This window comes from Hyla sarda, chromosome 3, assembly GCF_029499605.1.
Source record: "Hyla sarda isolate aHylSar1 chromosome 3, aHylSar1.hap1, whole genome shotgun sequence".
In the NCBI taxonomy this organism is placed as follows: Eukaryota; Metazoa; Chordata; class Amphibia; order Anura; family Hylidae; genus Hyla; species Hyla sarda.
Genome location: NC_079191.1, coordinates 299,919,277 through 299,945,870, shown reverse-complemented (window position 1 = coordinate 299,945,870; position 26,594 = coordinate 299,919,277). Strand labels below are relative to the sequence as shown.

General features: G+C 44.3%; 1 protein-coding gene across 4 annotated transcripts in view; it reads left to right on the top strand.

The window, feature by feature from the left end:
* The window catches only part of LYST (lysosomal trafficking regulator), a 1,083,863-nt gene that overhangs the window by 254,922 nt on the left and 802,347 nt on the right, over window positions 1-26,594 (top strand). For all 4 annotated transcript variants that reach the window (XM_056566940.1, XM_056566939.1, XM_056566938.1 and 1 more), the window contains exons 9-11: window positions 1,023-1,089; window positions 24,811-24,920; window positions 25,385-25,778. In XM_056566940.1, coding sequence (XP_056422915.1) covers window positions 1,023-1,089; window positions 24,811-24,920; window positions 25,385-25,778 — 571 coding nt within the window. The remainder of the gene's footprint in view (window positions 1-1,022; window positions 1,090-24,810; window positions 24,921-25,384; window positions 25,779-26,594) is intronic.

Genomic DNA, 26,594 nt, shown 5'->3' with positions numbered 1-26,594 from the left:
TGCTGCTTGTGCCGTCTTTTTTTCCCCGCTATTAATAACGGCGCCTGACAGCCCCCATAATAGTAAATGGGAGACGCCGGGACCCATTGTTGAATTAGGGTTATTTAGTTTAGAAAAAAGACAGCTTAAGGAATACCTAATAACTATGTATGTGTGTGGAGACAGTACAGAGATCTCTCCCAGGATCTATTTACCCAGGACTGTATCTATAACAAGGAAGGAAAGAACATTTAGAGGAAAGAAGGTTTCTTCACCAGCACAGATGGGGGTTCTTTACTGTAAGAGCAGTGAGACTGTGGAATTCTCTGCCAGAGGAGGTGGTCATGGTGAACTCAGTAAAAAAGTTCAAAAGGGGTCTGGATGTGTTTTTGGAGAGCAAAAACATTGCTGGTTATACTAGATTTATAGGAACATAAGGTTGATCCCGAGATTTATTCTGACTGCCATATTTGAAGTCGGGAAGGATTTTTTTTTACTTCTAGTATGAGGGTTTTTAGCCTTCCTCTGGATCAACTCGTTAGGGATGGAGGTTGAACTTTATGGACTCTGGTCTTTTTACAAACTTGCTTTGCTGTGTACCCTAGGACATATACTATACCTAGGACACACAGTAATGATTATGATAACTACAGAGTAGAGAGGGTAATTACTGGTCATAAATCTACAGCATATAACTCAATGGAACGTTATGCACTGGTAAGAGGAGGGGGGTGTCTGTTTACAGACTACATTTTTTTGTTTACAGTTCAGGCGTTTTCGTTCACTTTTTTTTTTTTATGATTCAATTAATTTTCATAGAAACAACATTTTCAGCATGACATTGCTACAGTTGAACGTTTAACATGCTCGACAAATATTCTGTCTGGAATGGACTCTGTCAGAGCTCTTATGCAGTTGTGGACTTATTATTGTTTTAACATTACGTTTATTTGATGATGGAGTAAAAAATTATGAAAACTAATTTTGTATATGTATTTTGTGTGTATTTTGTATTAAATCTTTTATTTTTATTTTTTCTCCAGGGAACAACAAAATCTTTGCTGAATGGATTACAATTTCTTTTCACAAGCACTGATTCTGGTTTGCTTGGTGAGTAGTAATTTGTAATTTAATATATATACCAAGCCTTTAAGCTCTATTTACATTGTTTTTGTAGCATATTTGTCCTAGGCTAGGTTTGCATCTTAAATTTAGTCTACACTTCAGATATGAGCGAAAAAAAGTTGTCTGGTATGCCTATGTATTCCCCAGTTTGCCCCCAGTGGATCCATTAATTTGTCAGTTTCTTTTCTAAAAGTGACTACATTTTTGGAGGAAGGAACTCAAAATGTTATCACTGATTCTTTTTAGCACAGCAAAAAAAAGTATGCGCTTGTCAAACGTTCTTACTTTTAGACTACCTTCAGTATATTGAAATTAACGTATCCGGCAGGGTTGCACTTAATTGTTGTAAAAGAAAGGTAGGTGCAGGTCACTAGACTCTCATATAACTGAGGTAACTTGAAAACCCCTATACCCTAGGGGTTTTAAAGGGTTACTCTGTTGGAAGCACCTTATCCCCTATACATAGAATAGGGGATAAGATGATAGATCACGGGGGTCCCGCCACTGGCGACCCCCGCAACCTCCAGGCTGGCAGCGGTGGCTCCCGGAACACGTAAGCTTGCTGCTTCCGAGTTCCAGACGTCATGCCACGCCTCTCCATTGATTTTTATGGGAGGTTACAAGGCGGCTAGTACAGCAGCCAGGACCCAGGGTTAATGCCGGACATCACCGATAGGGCAGATGCCCGGTATTAACACTTTAGATGCTTCGTTCAGAGTTGATTGCGGTGTCTAAACCTAAAGTTAGTGTCCCGGCAACTCAGCGGAGCTGATGCGGACCATGGCAATTAGGGATCGACCGATTATCGGTATGGCCGATATTATCGGCCGATAATCACGATTTTGGGCATTATCGGTATCGGCAATTATCTTGCCTATAATGCCCCGCCCCCCGCACCGCCCCCACCGCACCGCGACCGCCACCCCCTCGACCCGCAGCACCGCACCTCCGACCCACCGCACCGCGTCGCACCCCCCACCGTGATGCTGGGCGGTATACCGGTATGGATTTTTTCCCATACCGCTATACCGGTCGGGCCCCTCCCCCACCCTCCGAGTGAATAAAAAAATTAAACTTACCCGTAATGGGGGTGGTCCAGGCCATCCTTCCTTCATGTAGTGTCCGGGGGCGTTCCGGGTGGAGGGTGGTCCGGACCGGTCCGGGCTGTCCTTCTTCTCCGGCGGGCCTCTTCTCCACTCCGGGCAGGCTCCGGCCTAGTATGCTGCATAGACGCCGCTACGCCGTGACGTCAGGTGCGTCGCTGCGCACAGGCGTCACTGCGCAGCGACGTCTATGCAGCGTACTAGGCCGGAGCCTGCCCGGAGTGGAGAAGAGGCCCGCCGGAGAAGGACAGCCCGGACCGGACCACCCTCCACCCGGAACGCCCCCGGACACTACAGGAACGATGGATGGATGGCCTGCAGCAGCACTGCTGTAAATCTGAGTTTTACCAAGCATATGCCTCCAGCTGTTGCAAAAACTACAACTCAAAGGATGTGTGGACATGCTGGGAGCTGTGGTTTTGCAAAAACTGTAAGCACAAAGTGTGTGTGTATAGCATAAAACCAGAAAGAAAAGGGTTACAGATGCTCACTCCTGAGATCAGTGACTGAGGAGAGTGAGGGAGGGGGAGGAGGAGTAGTTATCATCTGAGGAGAAGAAAGGGACCCACCCCCTGATTCTGGTCGACAACATTAAGGTAATTCTGAAATAAAGCTAATTCTGAGAGAAATATAGGTCATAGATGAATAAAAATGAGATACTGAGCAACATATAATAGTTTGTTTTTTTTGTGATCTGACAGGAACGCTTTAATAAAAGTTTTAATCCCCCCACCTTTTCCAATTTTTTAAATAAAATAAAAATAATCATGTGATACCACCGCGTGCGCAAATGTCCGAACTAATAAAATATAAGGTTAGTTTAACCACACAGTTGATGGCGTACACGTAAAAAAAAAGCCAAGTCTTAACTTATGAATTTTTGGTTACTACATATACCATAAAAAACTAACAAAAAGTGATCAAAAAGTCTCATAAAAACAAAAATGGTACCAATAAAAACTACAGACTACGGCACAAAAAAGCTTGCATATTGCCCCGTAAGTGGAAAAATAGAAAAGTTATAGGGGTCAGAAGATAACAGTTTTAAACATAGTAATTTTGGTGCATGTAGTTATAATTTTTTTTTTTGAAGTCGTAAAACATAAATCGGGTATCCTTGTAACTGTATGAAATAAAATACAAAATAAAGAAAAGGTGTGAATTTTACCGAAAAGTGCACTGTGTAGAAACTGAAGCCCCAAAAGGTTACAAAATGCCGTTTTGTTTTAATTTCACTCCACAAATACGTTTTTTTCTGTTTCGCAGCAGATTGTCATAAAATAAGTGATGTCATTACAAAGTACACTTGGTGATGCAAAAAACAAGCCCTTATATGGGTCTGTAGGTGAAAGTGTTTTTAGAAGGAGAGCAGAAAAAATCTAAGTGCAAAAACAAAAATTTGCTTGTCCTTAATGTCAAAATGCGCTTCGTCCCCAAGGGGTTAAGTATATAACAATAACAAAAGAAACAGTCCACAAAGTTATCTGGTAAATTGTTTGTATCTATATACTGAGAATATTGGTAGTAAACAATTTTAACAAAAATAACAGAGTTATATGGATTGTAGGACCCTTGCAGATCTAAATTACCAATATTTTAGGGGTCCGCGCTGCTCCCGGCCTCCGTTGTGCGTCCCCGGCGTCGTTGCTATGCGCTGAACGGCGCGGCGCATGACGTCAGAGCGCCACGCCGTGCGTAGCAACGACGCTGGGGACGCACGACGGAGGCCTGGAGCAACGCCGACCCGACTCAGGTAATTATGCCACCGGGGATGGGGGGAGGCAACGGGGCAGCGGCGCCGGCAATGGGTGCCGCTGCCCCTTCTCTCCCCCTGGCTGTCGGCGCCGCTTCTCTCTCCCTGGCTATCGGCGCCGGCACCGATAGTCAGGGGGACGGAACGGGCAGCGGCGCCGATAACCAGGGGGTGAAAAGGGCCGACAGCAGCGCTCTAGACCCCAGGAAAGGCAGGGGGAGAGAAGCGGGCAGCGACGGCCTCTCTCCCCCTGCCTTTCCTGGGGGTATATCGGGGTATACACGCGCACACACGCACCCTCATTTTACCATGGATATTTGGGTAAAAAACTTTTTTTACCCAAATATCCTTGGTTAAATGAGGGTGCGTGTTATAGGCCGGTGCGTGGTATACCCCGATAAATACGGTATATATATATATATCTCAATGGAAGGAATTTATCATCATTTTTTTTGTGTTGTATTTTTTAATGCAAAGATTTGCGCTAGAGTTAATTTGCGTCTTTTTTCCCCCCGCAAAATCTGATAGAATTCTTCATAGCCATGTCTATGTTTAAGTTTACCATAGAGCACTTTCTACTGTAGAATCAAATTTATTAACTGTGTTTTTTTTTTTTTTTACGCAAAAAAATAGCAAATATACACCACCTCAGTGATCCAAAGCATTTGAGAATTGTATTAACTATTTTGGGACAGTTAGGACTACTACTCCCATCATGGACAGACTCTGCCCATGACTGCTCCTGTATAGAACGTTCATAATTCATCGGGAGATAGGAGCTCTGGTGAATAGCTATTCACCAATCAGAGCTCCCGTCTCCCGGGTCGGGAATTATGAAATGTGACAGTGTATACAGGAGCCGATGGGCAGCGCAGTGTAGCCACATGTGCAGCTTTTACAGTTAATATATGCGGATCGCAGCGGGTTTCTGGAGAATTACCCCGTGCGAATTGCACCACTATAATTCCCATCATGGGCAGAGTCTGTCTTTTGATGGGAGTAGTTGTAGTACCGTAGCGCTGAGGGATGGCACTTGCACGTTCCCCGGCTGCGGGATTTTTAGGACTACTACTCCCATCATGGACAGACTCTGCCCACGATGGGGGTTATAGTCCAGGGCAGTGTTTCCCAACCTTTTTCGGGCCGGAAAAGACGGAATGCTTTATATCTATTTATCAGTGGATATGTAGTTTAAAGTGCTGCATTATACAGCAACTCACAAATGACATCTTCTCTAATTTACATCTTTGACAATTTTTCTCCATCTAGTCTGGGCCATCATCATGATTTCTTCCACACACAATTCTTCACGGTTAAACCTGCCAAACAAACCTATTAGACTCCGCACTTTTTTTTACATGGGTGTTAGAGGGGTGTAGAGGAATGTTCATGAATGAAAGAGGGGTGTAGAGGAGTGTACATGGGTGACAAAGGGGCCTAGAGGAGTGCACAGAGGAGTGTAGAGGAGTGTACATGGGTGACAGAGGGGTGTAGAGGAGTGTACATGGGTGTAGAGGAGTGTACAGAGGGGTGTAGGGAGGTGTACAAGGGTGACAGATGGGTGTAGAAGAGTGAACATGGGTCACAGGGGCATAGGGGGTGACAGGGGTTGACAGGGGTGAATAAAGGGTGGACATGGGTGACAAGGTTGTGGTCAGAGGGGTGGACAATGGAGGATGAACACGGGCGACGGGTGACAGAGAGTTGGATGGGGGGTGGTCTTGGATGTCAGGAGGGTGGACATGGGAGACGGGGTCAGAGTGGTGGACAACGGTGACAAGGGGGTAAAAGAGGGACAGATGAGTGACAGAGGGGTGGACTGGGGTGACAGGGTAGACTATGGGGGTGGGGGGGTAAACATGAGTGACAGGGATGGACAGGGGAGTGGACAAGGCGGACATGGATGACAGGAGGGTGGACATGGGTGACGGCAATGATAGGAGGATGGACATGTGTAGGGGGGGGGGATGGACATGAGTGTCGGGGGGGTGGACCTGGTTGACAGGGATGGACAGGGAGGTGGACAAGGCGGACATGGATATCGAGGGTGGACATGTTTGACGGGGGGGGGGGGGGGTAGAGGGTGGACCTAGGTGACGTTGGTGGTGGGGAGGTTTGGACAGGGTTGAGAAGGGGTAAAAGGGGTGGAAAGAGTACGGTACCTTAAGCAAGCTGGCCCGCGCAGCTTCCAGTTCCACGATTGGGAGTCCAGCGCAGGTGCAGCTTGTTCCGCCCCAGAGCACCATTTTCGGCTCACTGCGCCGCAAGGGAGAGGGGGATGCTGTGTGCGCAATGCGTACGCAGGCTTCCCTTCCCCCTGCGCCGTCAGTCTTAAGCGCACAGGCCGGGATGGGACATTAATATAAAGAATAATAAAAAATCACGGCAAAATCCCGCAGCTCCATAGGCAGCGCCTGACGGCACACACGCGTGCCACGGTGCCGCGGTTGGGAATCGCTGGTCCAGGGGCTGAGGTGCAGATCGCATCGGGTCGTTCTCCAGAGACCTGCTGCAATCTGCATTTATTAAGTTAACAAGCCAACGGCACATACGGCTACACTGCGCTAGCCGCCGGCTCCAGGCTCCTGTATACATTTCTCATAATCCATAATTGCCTCCAGGACACGGAAGCTCTAATTGGTGAAAAGCTATTCATCAATCAGAGTTCTCGGCGGCGGCGATTATGAATTATGAGCGGTGTATACAGGAGCCGGCGGCCAGCGCAGGGTAGCCGCATGTACCGCCCGCTTGTTAAAGTGAAACTGTTATGATTTTTTTTAGCTATGTTATCTAACAGTCTGTGAACTGGGTTTATCATAGCTATCCACCATTACCTTTGCCTTCTTCATAGCTTGATTTATGATCGTAAAATACAGCGGTCCCAGCACTCAAGGAAAAGAGATAGTCGTGGTGGCCTCGGGGCATAGCAGACCCCTGGCCCTGCTTATCCGACTGTTGATGGCTGTACAAAAAGAGTATTTTACGATCATAAATCCAGCTATAAAGAAGGCAAAGGTAATGCTGGATAGCTATGATAAACCCAGTTAATACTGTTGTTAGGTTATATAGCTCAGAAGTCATGACAGTTGGTCTTTAACTTAATAAATGCGGATCGCAGCGGGTCTCTGGAGAATGACCCCCTGCGATCTGCATCTCAGGCCCTGGACTAAAACTCCCATCATAGACTGAGTCTGTCCATGAAGGGAGTAGTAGTCCTAAAAGTGCGGCAACCGGGGGATGTGCAAGTGCCATCCCTCGTACTACAAATACTCCCATCATGGGACAGACTCTGTCCCATGATGGGAATAGTCCAAGAGCAGAGGGACAGATTGAGCTAAACAGTCCAGGCCTGACTCTGTTCTCATTTTGCATAATCGGAACAGAGCCTTTCTGGCAGTGTGTTCCCAAAAATGGAGTCTCCAGCTGTTGCTTCACTACAGCCCCCATAATGGGAGTTGTAGTTTAGCAACAATCGGAGGCTCCCTGTTCATGAACAGCAGCATGCATTATGTGCGATCAACCCAGAGGGAGATACCTGAATGCAGAGGAATAAGTCAGTCGGTGGACTTTTTTTAAAAAAAAATTATTTTTCAATGTGTTGTGTTTAATTGAATTTTCAGTCTTAGTAGTGGAAGCCTTCTTAACCCCTTAAGGACCAAGGGCGTACAGGTACGCCCTTGGACCTGCTCTCCTGATATAACGCGGGGTTACACAGTAACCCCGCGTCATATCACGGCGGGCCCGGCGTCATAGTGAAGCCGGGACCCGCCTCTAATAGCGCGCAGTGCCGATCGCGGCACCGCACGCTATTAACCCTTTAGCCGCGCGCTCAGAGCTGAGCCGCGCGGCTAAAAGTGAAACCGAAAGTGGCCGGCTAGCTCAGTCGGGCTGTTCGGGATAGCCGCGGCTAATCGCGGCATCCCGAACAGCTGACAGGAAAGCGGGAGGGCCCCTACTTGCCTCCTCGCTGTCCGATCGCCGAATGACTGCTCAGTGCCTGAGATCCAGACATGAGCAGTCATGCGGCAGAATCGTTGATCACTGGTTTCTTATGAGAAACCAGTGATAAGCATAGAAGATCAGTGTGTGCAGTGTTATAGGTCCCTATGGGACCTATAACACTGCAAAAAAAAAGTGAAAAAAAAAAGTGAATAAAGATCATTTAACTCCTCCCCTATTAAAAGTTTGAATCACCCCCCTTTTCCAATAAAAAAAAAAACACAGTGTAAATAAAAAGAAAAATGAACATATATGGTATCACCGCGTGCGGAAATGTCCGAATTATAAAAATATATCATTAATTAAACCGCTCGGTCAATGGCGTGCGCGCAAAAAAATTCATAAGTCCAAAATAGTGCATTTTTGGTCACTTTTTATGTCATTTAAAAATGAATAAAAAGCGATCAATAAGTCCTATCAATGCAAAAATTGTACCGTTAAAAACTTCAGATCACGGCGCAAAAAATGAGCCCTCATACTGCCCCATACACGGAAAAATAAAAGTTATAGGGGTCAGAAGATGACAATTTTAAACGTATAAATTTTCCTGCATGTAGTTATGATTTTTTCCAGAAGTCCGAAAAAATCAAATCTATATAAGTAGGGTATCATTTTAATCGTATGGACCTACAGAATAAAGATAAGGTGTCATTTTTATCGAAAAATGTACTACGTAGAAACGGAAGCCCCCAAAAGTTACAAAACTGCGTTTATTTTTTCAATTTTGTCGCACAATGATTTGTTTTCCGTTTCACCGTAGATTTTTGGGCAAAATGACTGACGTCATTACAAATTAGAATTGGTGGCGCAAAAAATAAGCCATCATATGGATTTTTAGGTGCAAAATTGAAAGAGTTATGATTTTTTAAAGGCAAGGAGCAAAAAACGAAAATGCAAAAACGGAAAAAACCCCGGTCCTTAAGGGGTTAAAGACTGAATCCATTACTATGATAGGGATTAGCGTTAGACCCAAAATCATCCAACATCAACCGCTAATTATTTCCTCGGTACCCACCGCCACGGGTGCCAGGAAGAGCCGGTACCAACAGGCCCGGCGCATCAAAAATGGCGCTCCTGGGTCTAGGTGGTAAAACGCTGGTGTTATTTAGGCTGGGGAGGGCCAGTAACAATGGTCCTTGCCCACCCTGGTAACGTCAGACTGTTGAAGCTTGGTTGGTATCTGGCTGATAATAAAAATAGGGGGTATCCTATGCCTTTTTTTTTTGTTACAAAAATAAATAAAAAAACGTGTGTGGTTCCCCCATTTTTTCTTTAACAGCCAGATACCAACCAAGCAGCAACAGCCTAACATTACCAGGGTTGACGAGGACCATTGTTTACTGGCCCTCCCCAGCCTAAAGAACACTAGCCTGTTACCACTTAGGCCCAGGAGGGCTATTTTTGACACTCCGGACTTGTTGGTACCGGCTCTTCCCAGCACCCCTGTGTCGGTGGGTACTGGGAAGCATTAATTGGGGGTTAGCGCTAGCTATTTTGGGGCTAACTCTAAGCCCTGTCTTAGTAATGGATTCTGTCTACAAGACAGCTTCCACTACTAAACCTGAAAATTTAATTATAAAAAACACAACACAATGAAAAAAATTTTATTAAAAAAAAAAACACTCCCCAATTGCCCTCATTAACCCTTTTATTGAAATTTTAAATAATTCTGTTCATCATCGCAATCCGCCAAAGCTGACGTAGTCCTCCGCATTCATGAATCTAAAATGAGAAGAAAACAATCCATTTCTGTGATTTCTACACTATCAAAAAGCTGTTGTGAAATTTTTGATGTAAACTGGACTCACTCCTTCAAAATATCATGTAAAGCAGACAATATTCGTGGACACGCCCACTTTAACAAAACTGTAGTGAACAGTGTAAACCACAGCACAAAGCTCTTTAAAAATGTGGTCGATACTTTTCTGCCAACATTTTTTTTTTGGGTGCAAAATTCTTCCAAACGGATGGAGATATTTTGATAATACTTGGTCACATGTTACTTATATGTCCACTTAAAATATAGGATAGTTAATTAATAAACCCTTAACTATCCCCATTTGTGAGGGTTGGGGTTGTTGTTTAAAGTCCCATGCAAATTTATGGGAAATGTATGTTCCCACTTAACTTCCGTACGGCTGGAGATATTTCTATAATACCTGGTACACATTTTTATTTGACATATAAGTAATATATTATAGTTAAATTAACCCTTACCTACACCCTTATAGATGGGTTTTTGTTTCAAGTCCAATACAAGTATATTGAACTTCCAGTACCTTACTCCACAATCTCCACTGTGCATCTCCTGGTGAATGTATCAGTCCGGCTTGCAAGCCACACCCAAACTCACAGACACACCCACTGTTTGAGTCCCACCCCTTGCATTCTCTACCCTTTTTGTGCAGCGGTCTGGCTTGCAAATCACGCCCAGTCCCACAAAGCCCCATCCCCTTCTATTTTTAGCTTACAATATCTTCATCACAAATCAGGCCCACCTATGGACAGGATATGAGGTCGGGCTAGGGGGTCGGGATATGTGGACGGAATATGACAACAATATATGGATGGGATATGAAGTTAAAAACTTGCTCCTTTGTTGATTTTCCTCCCCAACAAGGATTAGGAAGGAAAAACTAGGCCACTCCGGCTACTCAGCTAGTATATCATGAAGTCTAATAATAGATAGGACTGAGGATCGAACACATATCATATTGGATTTGATACATATAACACTACAAGGACACTGTGCTGGCTATTATTTTTTTATTCTTTCATCATTATAATTTGTATCATTTATGATTGTGTTTAAGATTTTTCTTAATAAAGATATACTGGTAATTTTGATCTGCTAAGTCCTGCTATCCATATTTACTGATAGTTTAGTTTTAAATTTTTGGTTTTATTTCTAATTTTCACACTTTAGTATTGGTTGTAATACCAGTCAGTTTATTGTACAGTCATTAGGAAGGTACATCCTCATTAACTCCTCAGATGCCTTGATCAATACAGATCATGGCATCTGCGGCAATGCGGTCGTTTGAATGAATGTTTGGATCGCCCGCGATGCTGACGCGGGAATTCTATCATTCAACATATTATTATCCCGAGTCTTCTCCTCTTGTGTGACGTAGAGTAGACAAGAGAAGAATATTGACGATAATACTGATCAGTGCTATGCCTATGAATAGCACTGTTAAGTATCTGCATTCTCTTGCTATAAATAGTCCTCTATGGGGATATATAAATTGTAAATAAAAAAGTAAAAAAAAGTTAGAAAAAAAAGTTAAAAAAGCCCCTCCCCCAATAAAAATGGAAGTGGCCCCTTTTCCCCGTTTTATCCCCAAAAGTGTGTAAATTTTTTTTCTAACTGTATAAACATATTTGGTATTGCCGTGTGTGTAAATGTCCGAAATGTCAAAATATGCGAATGATCCCGTATGGTGAACAGCTTAAAGGGGTACTCCCGTGGAAAACTTTCTTTTTTTTTTTTTTTTTTTATCAACTGGTGCCAGAAAGTTAAACAGATTTGTAAATCACTTCTATTAAAAATTCTTAAACCTTCCAGTACTTTTTAGGGGCTGTATACTAAAGAGAAATCCAAAAAAGATATGCATTTCCTCTGATGTCATGACCACAGTGCTCTCTGCTGACCTCTGCTGACCATTTTAGGAACTGTTCAGAGCCGGAGAAAATCCCCATAGCAAACATATGCTGCTCTGGACAGTTCCTAAAATGGACAGCAGAGGTCAGCAGAGAGCACTGTGGTCATGACATCAGAGGAAATTAGTTTCTTTCTTGGATTTCTCTTTAGTATACAGCCCCTAAAAAATGCTGGAAGAATTAAGATTTTTTAATAGAAGTGATTTACAAATCTGTTTAACTTTCTGGCACCAGTTGAATTAGAAAAAAAAAAGTTTTCCATGGGAGTACCCCTTTAAATGTTTTAAAAATATAAAAGTTAAGTAAAAGTTACATAAACCCTAACACAATTACTCCTCCCCCACCCCCCAATAAAAATAAAAAACGTCTCGTACGGCACACTTTCCAAAACTGAGCCCCCCAGGTGTTAAAAAACAACAACTCCTAGTGTTGCTGGACAGCCATTGGACTGTTCTGGCTTGCTGGGAGTTTTGCAACAGCACGAGACTCCCTATTTGGGAAACACTGCCGTAGGGTATTTTTGGTGGCAGAGGCCAGCGCCATGCTTGCATCCGGGTCTGTCCCTAAGTAAATCCCTAATTTAGGCTTAGGCCTAATTTTCATTTTTGTAAGGGGTAATAGGAGAAAAATCCCCCCTAAATTTGTAACACCATTTCTTCTGAGTAAGTTAATACCCCATATGTGGATGTAAAGTGCTCTCCGGGCACACTACAATGCTCAGAACAGAAGGAGCAAAATTTGTTTTTTGGATAGAGACTCTTGTTCGATGGCCATGTGCATTTACAAAGCTCCCATGTGCCAAAAGAGTGGACCCCCCCCCTTACATGTGACACCCCTCAGGGAATGTAATATGGGGTGCAGTGAGCATTTACACCCCAAGGTGTCTGACAGATTTGTTGAGCAGTGGGCCATGAAAATTTTAATTTTCAATTGCACAGCCCACTGTTCCAAAGATCTGTCAAACACCAGTGGGGTGTAACTGCTCCCTACACCTCTTATTTCATTGCGTGTGGGGTGTGGTTTCTGAAATGGGGCCACATATGTGTGTGGGGGGGGGGGGGGGGTCCACTGTTCTGTCACCATGGGGGCTTTGTAAAAGCACATGGCCTCTGAATACCATCCCAGCCAATGTCTCTCTCCAAAAGCTCAATGGTGCTCCTTCTCTTCTGAGCCCTGTAGTTTGCTCGCAGAGCTCTTTACTTCTACATAGGGGGTATTTCCATACTCGGAAGGTAAAGAGTTAAACGTTTTAGGGGCTTTTTCTCCTATTACCTACCCCTTGTAAAAAAAAAAAATCAAATTTTTCATTTTTTTATTTTCCTAGTTAGGAAATGTGTTAGTTCTTTTATTCCATTTTATTTCTGTTTTCAGTTGGGGACTCAGGAACGCAATGTTCACTGTTTCCCCATTGCGAGAGGTGGCAGGCATCTTGGATGTACTGTTAACCCCCTCTCGCCACTGTCACGCTTGGGGTTGTACCTCATGGGTCCGGGTCCCCCTACCTCCCTGTTTGCCTCGCTATAAGCTTGGCTTGCTGCAGGGACAATGCTGACTGAAGACTCCATGAGGTAAGTTCTTAAACATAGGTGAGTATTTGGTCTTGCAACAGCTGGAGACCCCTGTTTTGGGACCTATCCTCTGAAGCTGGGGCTGGCCATGGGATACTTTATTCTGCAAGGGGGTTTTATTATATGGGGTAGCAGTGTGTCTAACGGGCAGTGTTTTCACAGTATGGGGCACTTTATTTGGCAGTGTTTGTGATATGTATGCGCCGCAGGCTTCTCTCTGCGGGCACCTTTTTACTTTCACTTTTGGCAGCCGCGCGTTTGGGGCCGTGCAGGGGCCAATCACAGCGCCTTTGCCTCTGACCCGGCCTCTTCCTCCTATTGGCCGGTGTCTTTTCTCTCTCCTCCCAGCACAGTGCGGAGTTCTCCTCACAGCAGCTGCCTAGGGACACAGTTTTGGGTGAGACTGTTCATTTGCTATGTCCGTGCCCAAAACTGTTCCTCCCTCAAAGCAGATATCGGGTATATTTGTTACCCATTACGTTTGTAAAAAGTGCTCTGCAAAAATGCCAGGTTCTGCCTGCTCCACTGCTCCCCCAGACCCCACTGCTATTCTAACACAGGTGCTCCTTCAGACCCAGTGGGTTCGGCCGCCCCTCCAGCCTGGGTTCCTCACTGGCCCTCCAGCCTGGGTTCCTCACCGGCCCTCCAGTGGAACCCGTTCCTCTCACCCCTTTGCTGACCGCGCTCGTAAGCGTCATCGGGGTGTTTCTTCAGGGTCTTCCCCTGAGTCTTCTGGCAGGCATGGCCACTCCTCCCTGAGGAATCGCTCCCCTGCTCCGCAGGTTGCAGGCATCTCTCTAACAGAGGACGCTCTCATGGTCACCGCTCTGGCTCCCCAGACCCGAGTACCAGGTCAGCCTCTCACTCATCTAGGGCCGCCTCAACTCGCTCCCATTCTCCTGGAGAATTTGCGTATGACGTCTCCTATTCGGCATCTGATTCAGAGGACCGATTGGATATGGCTGACACAGTGAACTCATTGGTTTTTGCTATAAGAGACACCTCCCATCTAAAGGACCCAGGATCTTCGGACGTAGTTCCTGAATTATCCTTCAATCGTGCCCGTCCAGCACGCAAGATGTTGGAGTCTTGAATCCGCCTGGAGGCATCCAGGCAAGAGGTTTCAGGAAGCAAAAAGGTTCTGGCGCAGTTTCCTTTTCGCCAAGGACCTCATCTCAAAGTGGACTTCTCCTCTCTAGTCTCACGCCTCTCTAGGGCCACGACGCTGCCGCTGGCTGATGCGGCTGCCGGCAGACAAAAAGGGTAGAGATCTTGGCAAAGTTTGCATTCGAAGCGGCGGTCTCCTCTCTGCTTCCTGCCTTTGATCCTGCCTTGGTGTCAGAAGGTACTTTCATTTGGTCCTCCCAACTCCGTCAAGGTGTTCTTTCTGGATCTCCTCTGGAGGAACTGTCTGACCTAGCGCTCCAGTGCACTAGGGCTGGAGATTTTCTATGTTCTGCTCCCATGCAGTCAGTCCGCTGTGTTGCCCTTTCCACTGGTATCCTAGTGGCCCTCCGTCGCTTCAGGTGGCTTAAGGCATGGGACGCGAATGCTGCTTCTGAAAAGTCTGTTACCGAGCTTCCATTTGCCGGCTCCCGACTTTTTGGCAAGCGACTTGATGAGATAATCTCCGAGGCGACGGGCGGAAAGAGTTCCTTATTACCTTAGAGTAGAGCTCGCACTACTTCCCATAGGAAGTCCTTTGCCTTCGGTCCTTCGGACTGCTAGTCCCAATAATGGGCCGGGGCAGGCGCCCTCGTGGGACAAAAAGGTTCCCTCTTTCCGGGCGCGCCCCTCTTAAAAATCGGAAAATCGTTCCAGCCGTTTTGCAGCCAAGTCTGGCACCCGCAAATCCACTTCCGCATGAAGGGACACCCCCACCCGCAAATTTTTCTCGGGTGGGAGGTCATCTTTTATTTTTTCAAGACGTCTGGGTGGCGCACATTCAAGTCTCCTGGGTCAGGGATGTGGTGTTGAACGGATACCGGATCGAAATTGCTTCTCTCCCGTAGCCCCCCGGTCTCCTTCGCTAGCGGGGGAATTTCGGGGGGCACTTCAATCCCTTCTCATCCAGGGAGTCATTGTCCCAGCCCCTTCCAGGGAGCGCTCTTGGGGTTCCCAAGTAGGTCGGTTCTGTGCGGCCCATCTTGGGTCTCCAGCATCTCAATCAACACTTTCTAATCCACCTTTCCGAATGGAATATCTCCGCTCAGTGGTGGCGTCTATGGATCAAGGGGAGTTTCTTCCTCAGTGGATATCTAGGATGCCTAACTCCAGGTTCCTATATTTCCTGGCCATCAGCGGTACCTCCGCTTGCGGTTCCGGAAGGTCATTTTCGATTTGTGGCCCTTCCCTTCAGTCTGTCCTCTGCTCTCCGGGTCTTACCAAGGTCTTTACACCCGTCATAGCCCTCCTACGGTCGCAGGGTGTCTCAGTGACTCCTTACTTGGACAACCTCCTTGTCAAGGCCTCCACTAGTGCCAAGGCTTGGGAGAATGTGATCTTTCCTCTTAAGACCTTTTTTCATTTTGGGTGGATGGTCAACCGAGACAAGTCTGTTCTCTCCCCCACCCAGTCTCTGGTCTTCTTGGGGCTTCAGTTTCGACTCTGCCTCTGCTTGGGTTCGCCTCCCGCCGGACAAACATCTGGCCCTCTTTTCGGGAGTCCGCTCCTCCGGATACACTCCCCGGTCTCCATCCGTACATACATGGAAGTCCTGGGTCGGATGGTGGCGTCCATGGAGGCCGTACTCTTTGCCCAGTTTCTTTACGTCCTCTTCAGCTGCCAATTCTTGCCCGGTGGGACAGGTCATCTCTCTCTCTTGATCGCAAGTTTGTTCCCCTCTTCGGACCAGTCGGTCCCTGCGCTGGTGGCTCCGCCTTCCCCTCCACTGGCAGGTGGTCACGACAGATGCCAGCCTGTCGAGCTGGGGGGAGTGTTTTCAGTGATCAGACTGTTCAAGGCCTCTGGCCTCCAAGAAGCCCTTCTTTCCATGAACATCTTGGATCTGAGGGCGATATATCTTGTCTGAAGCATTGGGAGTCCTTGCTTCAGGGCCACCCTGTCCGTGTCCAGCCGGACAACGCCGCGGCCGTGGCGTACACCATTCAGCAGGGCGGCACTCGCAGCTCAGCAGCCATGTCCGAGGTGACAAAGATCCCCTTTGGGCGGAACACGAAGTTCCGGTCATTTCGGCTATTCTCATTCCGGGAGTGCTCAACTGGGAAGCGGATTTCCTCAGTTGGTCCTCAGCCGACCACGGAGAATGGTCTCCTCTTCTGGAGGTGTTCGCACAGATCTGCGACCTCTGGGGGACCGCGTACGTAGATCTCTTCGCGTCTCGACACAACCGGAAGATTCCGACGTTTGTGTCAAAGTCCCGGGACCCCCTGGCTCTGCCGTGGATGCCCTAGTAATTCCGTGGTCGTTTTTTTTTTTTCCTGCCCTATGTTCCCTCCCCTCCCCTTTCTTCCAGGGTTCGGAGGAAGCTCAGGGTGGAAGGAGTTTCCGCCATTCTGCTGGCTCCAGATTGGCCCCGAAGGGCATGGTACGCCACTACCACAGTCTACTACTGTTACAGGGTCCACCTTGTTTCCCCTTTTTACAATCGCTGCATTTGACGGCGTGGCGGTCAAGACCGCGGTTCTAAGGGGCCGCGGCTTCTCTTCCCAGGTCATTCGCACCATGCTCAGTGTTCAAGTCCCCTCTGCGAGGATTTATCACCGTACCTGGCAGGCTTACTTTCGTTGGTGCGAAACTCAGACCTTTTTTCCTCCAGTTACCTTTTCCATGTTCTGTCTCCTCTCCATTTTGCATTCGGGGTTGGAACAAGGGCTGACTCTCAGCTCCATTAAAGGTCAGGTTTCAACCCTTTCCATTTTCTTCAGCATCCTCTGGTTTCCAATTCGCATGTCCAGACCTTCTTTCAGGGCGTGGCACACGCTGTCCCACTTTACCGGTCCCCTTCTCCCTCTCGGGACTTGAACTTAGTTCTAGGCGTTCTCCAGGATGCACCTTTTGAGCCTCTTAGGGAGGTTCCCCTTCGCCTCCTATCCTGGGAGGTGGCTTTTCTATGGCTATTACTTCCATTAGGAGAGTATCTGAACTGGCAGCTCTTTCCTGCCTTTCTTCTTTCCTGATTCAGATTCTGTTCATCAGGACAAAGTTGTTTTCCGGCCAGATCCGTCCGTCCTTACCTACGGTCGTTTCGCCTTTTCATCTCAATGAGGACATCGTCGTCCGTCCTTTTGTCCCGCTCCTTCTCATCCCAGGGAGGGCTTACTCCACAAATTGGATGTGGTACGGGCTGTTCGGACTTATCATTCCTCACCTCTTCCCTTCGCCAGTGCGATTCTTTTTTCGCCCTTACTGAAGGTTGTCGGAAGGTACAGCCTGCTTCCAAGGCCACCATTTCTTGGTGGATCCGATGTGCTATTAGGTCCCGCCCTTCAGGCTTTTTGGCTCATTTCACCCACTCTGTGGGAGCATCCTGGGCTCTCCAAAACGAGGCCTCGGCCTCACAGATCTGTAAAGCGGCCACCTGGTCATCTTTGCACACTTTTTCGAGCTTTTACCAGGTTCATACCTTTGCATCGGCTGATGCTAGTCTGGGCCGTAAGTGTTACAGGCGGCGGTGGTGCAGCCGACTGCCTGACCTTTTTTCTCGGCCCACCCAAGGGACGGCTTTGGTACGTCCCAAGGTTCTGTGTCCCCCAATGGAGCAGATAGAGAAAAAGGAGATTTTTTAGGCTTACCGTAAAATCTCTTTCTCGAAGGATCCATTGGGGGACACAGCTCCCGCCCTTTTCTGGGGTTCCTTTTCGGTTATCTGTCCGAGGGAGTGTTCAGTTGATTTTTCTTCTGGTACTCGAACAGTTAGTGTTTTTTTTTTTTTTTTTTCCTTGACCTGTCGGTCTCCTCCTATTGCTCTGGGACTAAAACTGAAGTGCTCAGTGGCCTGGAGGCGTTGATATCCTGCTGGGAGGAGCTGACTTTTTGGTTGCCATAGTGTTAATCCTCCTAGAGACAGCAGCATATACCCAAGTTTCTGTTCCCCAATGGAGCCTTCGAGAAAGAGATTTTACGGTAAGTCTAAAAAATCTCCTTTTTTTTTTTGCTGTTCTGGCACCATGGGGGATTCCTAAACGCAACATGCCCCTCAAAAACCATTTCATCAAAATTCGCCCTCTAAAATCCCTAAGTTGGTCCTTCTCACCAAAGTCATGTCACTAGCCCGCAGAGCACTTAACGTCCACATATGAGGTATTACCATACTCGAGAGAAATTGGGTTGCAAATTTTGCAACCCCTTGTTAAAAAAAATAAAATAAAATAAAAAGGGGCTACAAGAACATGAGTGTAAAAAAAATGCTAAAGTTTCATGACAGTGCCCATTAACCCCTTAAGGACCCAGCCAATTTTCGGTGTAGGACCCGGGCATTTTTTGCACATCTGACCACTGTCATTTTAAACATTATTAACTCTGGGATGCTTTTACCTTTCATTATGATTTAGAGATTGTTTTTTCGTGACATATTCTACTTTATGTTAGTGGTAAAATTTTGGCGATGCTTGCATAAATTCTTGGTGAAAAATTCCAAAATTTGATGAGAAAATTGAAAAATTTGCATTTTTTTTTTTTTACTTTTGAAGCTCTCTGGTTATAAGGAAAATCAATATTCCAAATAAATTATATATTGATTCACATATACAATATGCCTACTTTAGGTTTCCATCATAAAGTTGACATGTTTTTACTTTTGGAAGACATCAGAGGGCTTCAAAGTATAGCAGCAATTTTCCAATTTTCCACAAAAAGTTTCCAAAATGTGGAGGGGGGGGGGGGGGGCTCTTTGGGAGCCATTGTTCTGGCACTATGGGAGCTTTGTAAACACACGTGGCCTTCAATTCTGGATAAATGTTCTCCTTCTCTTCTGAGCATTGTAGTTCGCCCGCAAAGCACTGTACATCCACATATGGGGTATGTTCTTACTCATAAGAAGTGGGGGTTACAAATTTTGGGGGGCTTTTTTTCCCTATTTTCCCTTGTGAAAATGAAAAATTTAGGGTAACATCAGCATTTTAGTGACATTTTTTATTTTTTATCCTTTTTCCATCCAACTTAGAAGAATTTTCATTAAACACCTGTGGGGTGTTAAGGCGCACTATACCGCTTGTTGCGTTCCGTGAGGTGTGTAGTTTCCAAAATGGGGGTATTTCTTTTTTTTTGCATTTATGTTTTCAGGGTACATTCGCACTGGCGTGGCGTGTTACGGTGAATTCGCGCTAGGAGTTTGCGATGCGGCCAAAAATTTGCCGCTGCCCAAACTTGAAGCAGGAAACTTACAGTAAACCTGCCTGTGTGAATGTACCCTGTATGTTCACATATGGGGGGCAAACCTCCAGCTGTTTCAAAACTGCAACTCCCAGCATGTACTGACAGACCGTGCAGGCTGGGAGTTTTACTTTTAATTAGAATTTTACAGCATTAGATGATGGGTTCTGTATGGACCCCTCCTAAGCAGTCAACATCACCCAGCATTGAGAAATCAAATTATAGAACAACATAAATCATAAATGTGCTCAGGGTGTGCTAAAATATAACCTTTAATGATTGAATCTAAAAGTCACCAAAATTATAATGTGCCTGTGCACCCCAAAATTCAAACTAATGATTCAAATTGCGGTATAGGTACTAGTTCATTAGATAGTTGGGTAGTGATATATCCCAGCACCGGCCCATTGCCCCAGCAGGGACAAATTATGGGTCAGTAAACAAATGATTACAACCACCAACGCGTTTCTGCCTCACTGTATAGCCAGGCGTCATCAGGGGGGTTATTCACATTTATGATAATTTATACCACAAATGGATAAACAGCCCTTCATGGGCATAAGTTTAAAATAATTAATTAGCTACGACCTGTTGAGAAAAACATGGCAACACTTCATAGGTAGTAATTTGGCATAAGGGAATTTAATTCCCCAACCTGTAGAGGAAAAATATGCACAAATAACAAATACTAATGTGTTGTAACCAGTTCTCTATTTTTCAGCGGGCGATGCACCGACCTGCATGTAGCGCAGGGAGCCGCTAGCTACGGCTCTTACCGCCTAGTATGGCGAGGTGCCGGCGTCTGATGTGACTTTTAGATTCAATCATTAAAGGTTATATTTTAGCACACCGTGAGCACATTTATGATTTATGTTGTTCTATAATTTGAGTTTTTCTTTTGCAACAGTAGGAGGCACACTGGTTGGAAAACATTCAGTTAGGTTCTGTTACCTAACTCAGTATTTTCCAACCAGTGTGCCCCCAGCTGTTGCAAAGCTACAACTCCCAGCATGTACTGATCACCGAAGGGCATGCTGGGAGATGTAGTTATGCAACAGCTGGAGGTACGCAACTACAACACCCAGCATGCCGAGGCAGCTGTGTGCTATTTGGGCATGCTGGGATTTGCAGTTTTGCAACATCTGGTGGGCCACAGTGATCTACAAACTGTGGCCCTCCAGATGTTGCAAAACTACAAATCCCAGCATGCCCAGACAGCAAACAGCTGTTTGTGCATGCTAGGAGTTGTAGTTTTATAGCCAAAAACAAAAAGACCCACAATACTAATAATATTACAAAAAGTATGACAATCTTTATTAGACAAAATAAAACAAACAATTAAATGATTAAAAGGCAGAGGATAACCTTAGGCAGGAGACAATAAGTGCCAGTGAATCTGGTATGGGTAGCCCTGACGAAGCCCATACGCGAAACGGCGTTGGGGTGTTGGTGCTTGGTGTTCCTGGCTTATGGGTATATGACAGGTAGTCTCTTTAGGTATTACTAATTTTGGGTCCCTATTTCTGTCTGTTATACTGCATTGCTGCTCCCTATGTCATACTGATGTATGTTAGATGTTATATCTATATTGTATTATATTTAGAGTTTGCAGCCGTGTCAGTTTTATATTGTATATGCTCTCGACTGAATACCTACATTACCCATACCAGATTCACTGGCACTTATGGTCTCCTGCCTAAGGTTATCCTCTGCCTTTTAATCATTTTTAATTGTTTGTTTTATTTTGTCTAATAAAGATTGTCATACTTTTTGTAATATTATTAGTATTGTTGGTCTCTTTGTTTTTGGCTATATATCGGTACCCCCGGGACCTACATACGGCGCTTAAATGTTTGCCGTGTTGTTGTTTGGCTAAATTGAGTTGTAGTTTTGCAACATCTGGAGGGAAACAGTTTAGAGACCACTGTATAGTGTTCTCAAACTGTACCCTCCAGATGTTGCTAGGCAACTCACCGGCTTCCTTAGGATCCAGCCGCACGACATAGTCGCCCGACGATCTCCGTCGCCCGCTGCCTCCGGATGGGTAAGTGGATCTTCGGTCCTCTATCGTTTCCCCATTCTGCCCCACCTATTGTGGGTGGGCAGGACGGGGAAAAGGATAGTTAACCCCCCCGCCCCCGATCTGCTATTGGTCGTTGCTTTTGGCGACCAATAGCAGGGATAGGAGGGGTTGCACCCCTGCCACCTCACTCCTGTCCCTTCAGGGGGATCGTAGGTGTCTTAGACAACCGTGATCCCCCTTTTATTCCGGGTCACCATAGACCCTTAACCCCTTAAGGACGCAGGACGTAAATGTACGTCCTGGTGAGGTGGTACTTAACGCACCAGGACGTACATTTACGTCCTGTGCATAACCGCGGGCATCGGAGCGATGCCCGTGTCATGTGCGGTTGATCCTGGCTGCTGATCGCAGCCAGGGACCCGCCGGCAATGGCCGACGCCCGCGATCTCGCGGGCGTCCGCCATTAACCCCTCAGGTGCCGGGATCAATACAGATCCCGGCATCTGCGGCAGTTCGCGATTTAAATGAACGATCGGATCGCCCGCAGCGCTGCTGCGGGGATCCGATCATTCAGAACGCCGGACGGAGGTCCCCTCTCCTTCCTCCGTCCGGCTCCCTGTGTCTCCTGCTCTGGTCTGTGATCGAGCAGACCAGAGCAGGAGATGACCGATAATACTGATCTGTTCTATGTCCTATACATAGAACAGATCAGTATTAGCAATCATGGTATTGCTATGAATAGTCCCCTATGGGGACTATTCAATGTAAAAAAAAATGTAAAAGTAACAGTAAAAAAAAGTGAAAAATCCCCTCCCCCAATAAAAAAGTAAAACGTCAGTTTTTTCCTATTTTACCCCCAAAAAGCGTTAAAAACATTTTTTATAGACATATTTGGTATCGCCGCGTGCGTAAATGTCCGAACTATTAAAATAAAATGTTAATGATCCCGTACGGTGAACGGCGTGAACGAAAAAAAAAAGTCCAAAATTCCTACTTTTTTAATACATTTTATTAAAAAAAAATTATAAAAAATGTATTAAAAGTTTTTTATATGCAAATGTGGTATCAAAAAAAAGTACAGATCATGGCGCAAAAAATGAGCCCCCATACCGCCACTTATACGGAAAAATAAAAAAGTTAGAGGTCATCAAAATAAAGGGATTATAAACGTACTAATTTGGTTAAAAAGTTTGTGATTTTTTTTAAGCACAACAATAATATAAAAGTATATAATAATGGGTATCATTTTAATCGTATTGACCCTCAGAATAAAAAACACATGTCATTTTTACCATAAATTGTACGGCGTGAAAACAAAACCTTCCAAAATTAGCAAAATTGCGTTTTTCGTTTTAATTTCCCCACAAAAATAGTGTTTTTTGGTTGCGCCATACATTTTATGATATAATGAGTGATGTCATTACAAAGGACAACTGGTCGCGCAAACAACAAGCCCTCATACTAGTCTGTGGATGAAAATATAAAAGAGTTATGATTTGTAGAAGGCGAGGAGGAAAAAATGAAAACGTAAAAATTAAATTGACTGAGTCCTTAAGGCCAAAATGGGCTGAGTCCTTAAGGGGTTAATGACCCGGAATTGCGCAAATTTCTAGAATGAAATCACTTGTGATTTGCCGCGATCGCAGACATGGGGGGCTGATGACCCCCATGGGTGTTTGCACGGGATGCCTGCTGAATGATTTCAGCAGGCATCCCAGTCCGATCCCCGCACGGCAGGGGCTGGAATTCTCCATGACGTACGCGTACCTCATGGGTCCTTAAGTACCAGGGTGTCATGGTGTGCACGTACGTCAAGGGTCCTTAAGGGCTTATCCCCTTCCCGCTATAGGGCATATGCATACGTCCAATCATCTGACATGTTTACGCAATTGGACGTATGCATACGTCATAGCGATCTCCGGCACTACTGGATCGCACAGGCTGTAGTGTCTGCAGCTCATCAGGTCATACCGTGCTCCAGTACAAATGTATTGCATCATAGTATAAACTGTAAAAAATAAAATAAAAAGTTCTTCAATAAAAGTATGAAGTGTAAAAAAAAATGTAAAAAAAAATGCCCCTTTCCCAATAGAAGCCCTGTATTATCACCAAAAAATATCAAAAACACAAATCATATACTTAATAGATATTGCCACATCCGTAATGACGTGTACTATAAAATTATAATGTAAATTATCCCGCACGATCAACGCTGTAAAAAAACAATTCAAAAGAAGCGCAAAATTCACCAATTTTGGTACAAATAGCGGAATAAAAAAGATAAAAAGTTAGCACAAAAATGATATCAATAAAAAAAGTAGAGCTCATCCAGCAAAAAATAAGCCTTTACTCAATGGCGTCGCACAAAAAATTAAAAAGTTACAGATGTTGGAAAATGAACGGCAGAAAAATAATTTTGCTCAGAAAAGGAAAAACATAGAAAGCTATATAAAATGGGTATCGCTATAATCATACTGACCCACAGAATAAATATAACATCACTTTTACCGCACAGTGTACACCATAAAAAAAGCCAAAAAGTTTTTGACATAAAATGCTTCATGTGTCAACAAAAATGTACCAGTTATATAAAGTATAATATGTCACAAAAAAACAATCTCAGAACCGCTCTGCTCAGAAAAAAGTGTTCTAAAGTTATTACCATTTAAAGAGATAAATATTAAATTTAAAAAAAAAAGCCTGGTCATAGAGGTAAAAAAATGGGTCGGTCCTTAAGGGGTTAAAGTCAATATAGTCTTGGTCCTTAAGAATTAAAAGTTATGAGTTTGTTTAGTAATATTGTTTCCACCCTTTTAGGTTAAATTACTATAATGTCTTTGAAGCTTTTAGGGGGTCTTCCACACCGTTTTTCCAAGCATTTTATCCAATTTTTTATTTTTTTATTTTTTTTGCAGACAGTGTTTAGCTGAAAGTAGTGAAGTATAGGGCTCAATGTGATAATGCAAATGTGTGTCTGGCATTTTTCATATGTGTTCTGTCTTTAGCTCAAGTGCTTAAGGGTGCTACGGAAAAGCTTGTAAAGCACAGGGGTTTAACCTAAGTACAAGGCATTTAGGTTAAGTTTAGAAGTGCTATGCTTTCAGTGTGTCTATTCTTTTAATTCTTTTTTTATTTTTTGTTGACCCAAAGTTTTTGTGTTTTTTTATTTTTTTACCTCTTATAATACAACCTGTCTTAATCTTTGCCTAGCTAGTGTATTAATAGATGATGCTTGTATAATGCAAATATGTTCCTTCCTTTCAGAATGTCATGAAGTGTTGATAGACATTTTGGTTACATTGATGAGTCACAGCATAAATTCAGATGATCTAGCTCTCCTCTTACGGTGTTTTTTGGAAAATACTTTGCCTGATGTAAGTATCCCTTGGAAATAGTCCTACCATCAAACCGTTTTAGCAGGGTTTCCAAGGATATAATATCAATGAACTTCCCTTTTATTAGTAACAATCTAATGTGTAATTTGTTGGTAATACTGTCACATTGAGACACTTGTGCAAGTATAGCAGTTACCATTTTTGCATAAATATTATGATTCTTATATATGAGTCTTATAGAAATGCTTATGACTTGATAAAGGGAGGAATCCCGAAAGCTTATCTCTACAAAATCTTGTTAGTCCAACAAAAAAGGTATTACAAGATACTGCAACTACAGATGATTTTGCTTTTTTGCATCACTGGACTAATACGGCTACTCCTAACTTCTCTTATATAATATACACATTCAGATAAGTAATAATGTTGATGTATTGCTAATTTGAACTTTCTAAATACATTGGCAAACAGAATATTGCATAAATAAGATTTTACTGTTTTAGGAATTGCTTATAAAAGGAATTCTCAAGATAACTGAGGCCAGCAATGGCATGATACCTCTGAAACATCTGACCTTTCCTCTGCAACAGAACTTGGTTGGAGCAAGTGGTGTTGCACAAAAATCTCCTGGTTTCACAAGTTCAAAAATATCAGGATTCTGTAGAAAAACGAAAACTTGGCAAAATAAAGATGTCCATTGTGAAAATTCGCTCTCTCCGTGGCACATTGCACCCATTCATTTACATTTAGTTGGCCAAAATTGTTGGCCTCATATGTCCGATGGATTCAGTCTTTCCCTATGGTTGAAGCTCGAGTGCAATCAAGATTTGGATACCTTGGTGAGAGTAAAGCAAGGAAAGAAAAAAAATAAGTTTCCTTTTCAAGCACAAAGTACAGGTAGATATCTAATGTTTAAGAAAATGTTGTTGTTTTTTTCAAAATTTAAAATAAGCAGTGCTGTTGACCTGCAGATTAAAGGGAATTTTACACAGCTTAAGTTTTCAGTGAGAGTCGTTAAAAGAGGTTGTCCCATAATTTTAATATTAAAGTGTAACTTCCTCGCTTCGGCTGCTTCCGCATGTGCCAGCCACCTCTTGTGGCTGCAAACAGACAGGAAGTGGCCGAAAAAGTGAAACAGCGAGATGGGACAAGCCCTTTTAAATAGTAACACATTTCATATATTATCATTGAAAAAAAAATGGCTAGGTTCATAGCACATGTGCCCTGTACATTTGGCACCCTGTCAAATAGAATTATTATAGTGTACAGCAGGCCTATTCAGTTTAATCCTTAGATGACAGGGAACGCCCATTTACCTTCTTTTTATGATGGGGGGCTGATTGGGACCTCTGCTGGACAGTGTGGCAGTTTTGATCAATTACAATGGCCTAAGGGCTTCTGCTTAACTCTGTGCCATCAATCATTGCTGTACTGATAGTGTGTTTAGACAGACTGTACAAGTAGAGCACTGATAGTACTGATCAGTTTTATACTACGGCTTAGCACAGTACAGTACAAGCAATCTAATTATTATTTTTAATAGACCGGTATGGAAACTTAAAAAGTGTATATTAAATAATATAAAAGTTACTAAATATAAAAATTAGCACCTCCCCTAATTAAACATCTAGTCATCGTTCTGATCCATTTTTCAAATGAATAAATGTTAATAAAAAAATTTGTTGATGATGCATGCGAAAATGTAATATTAAT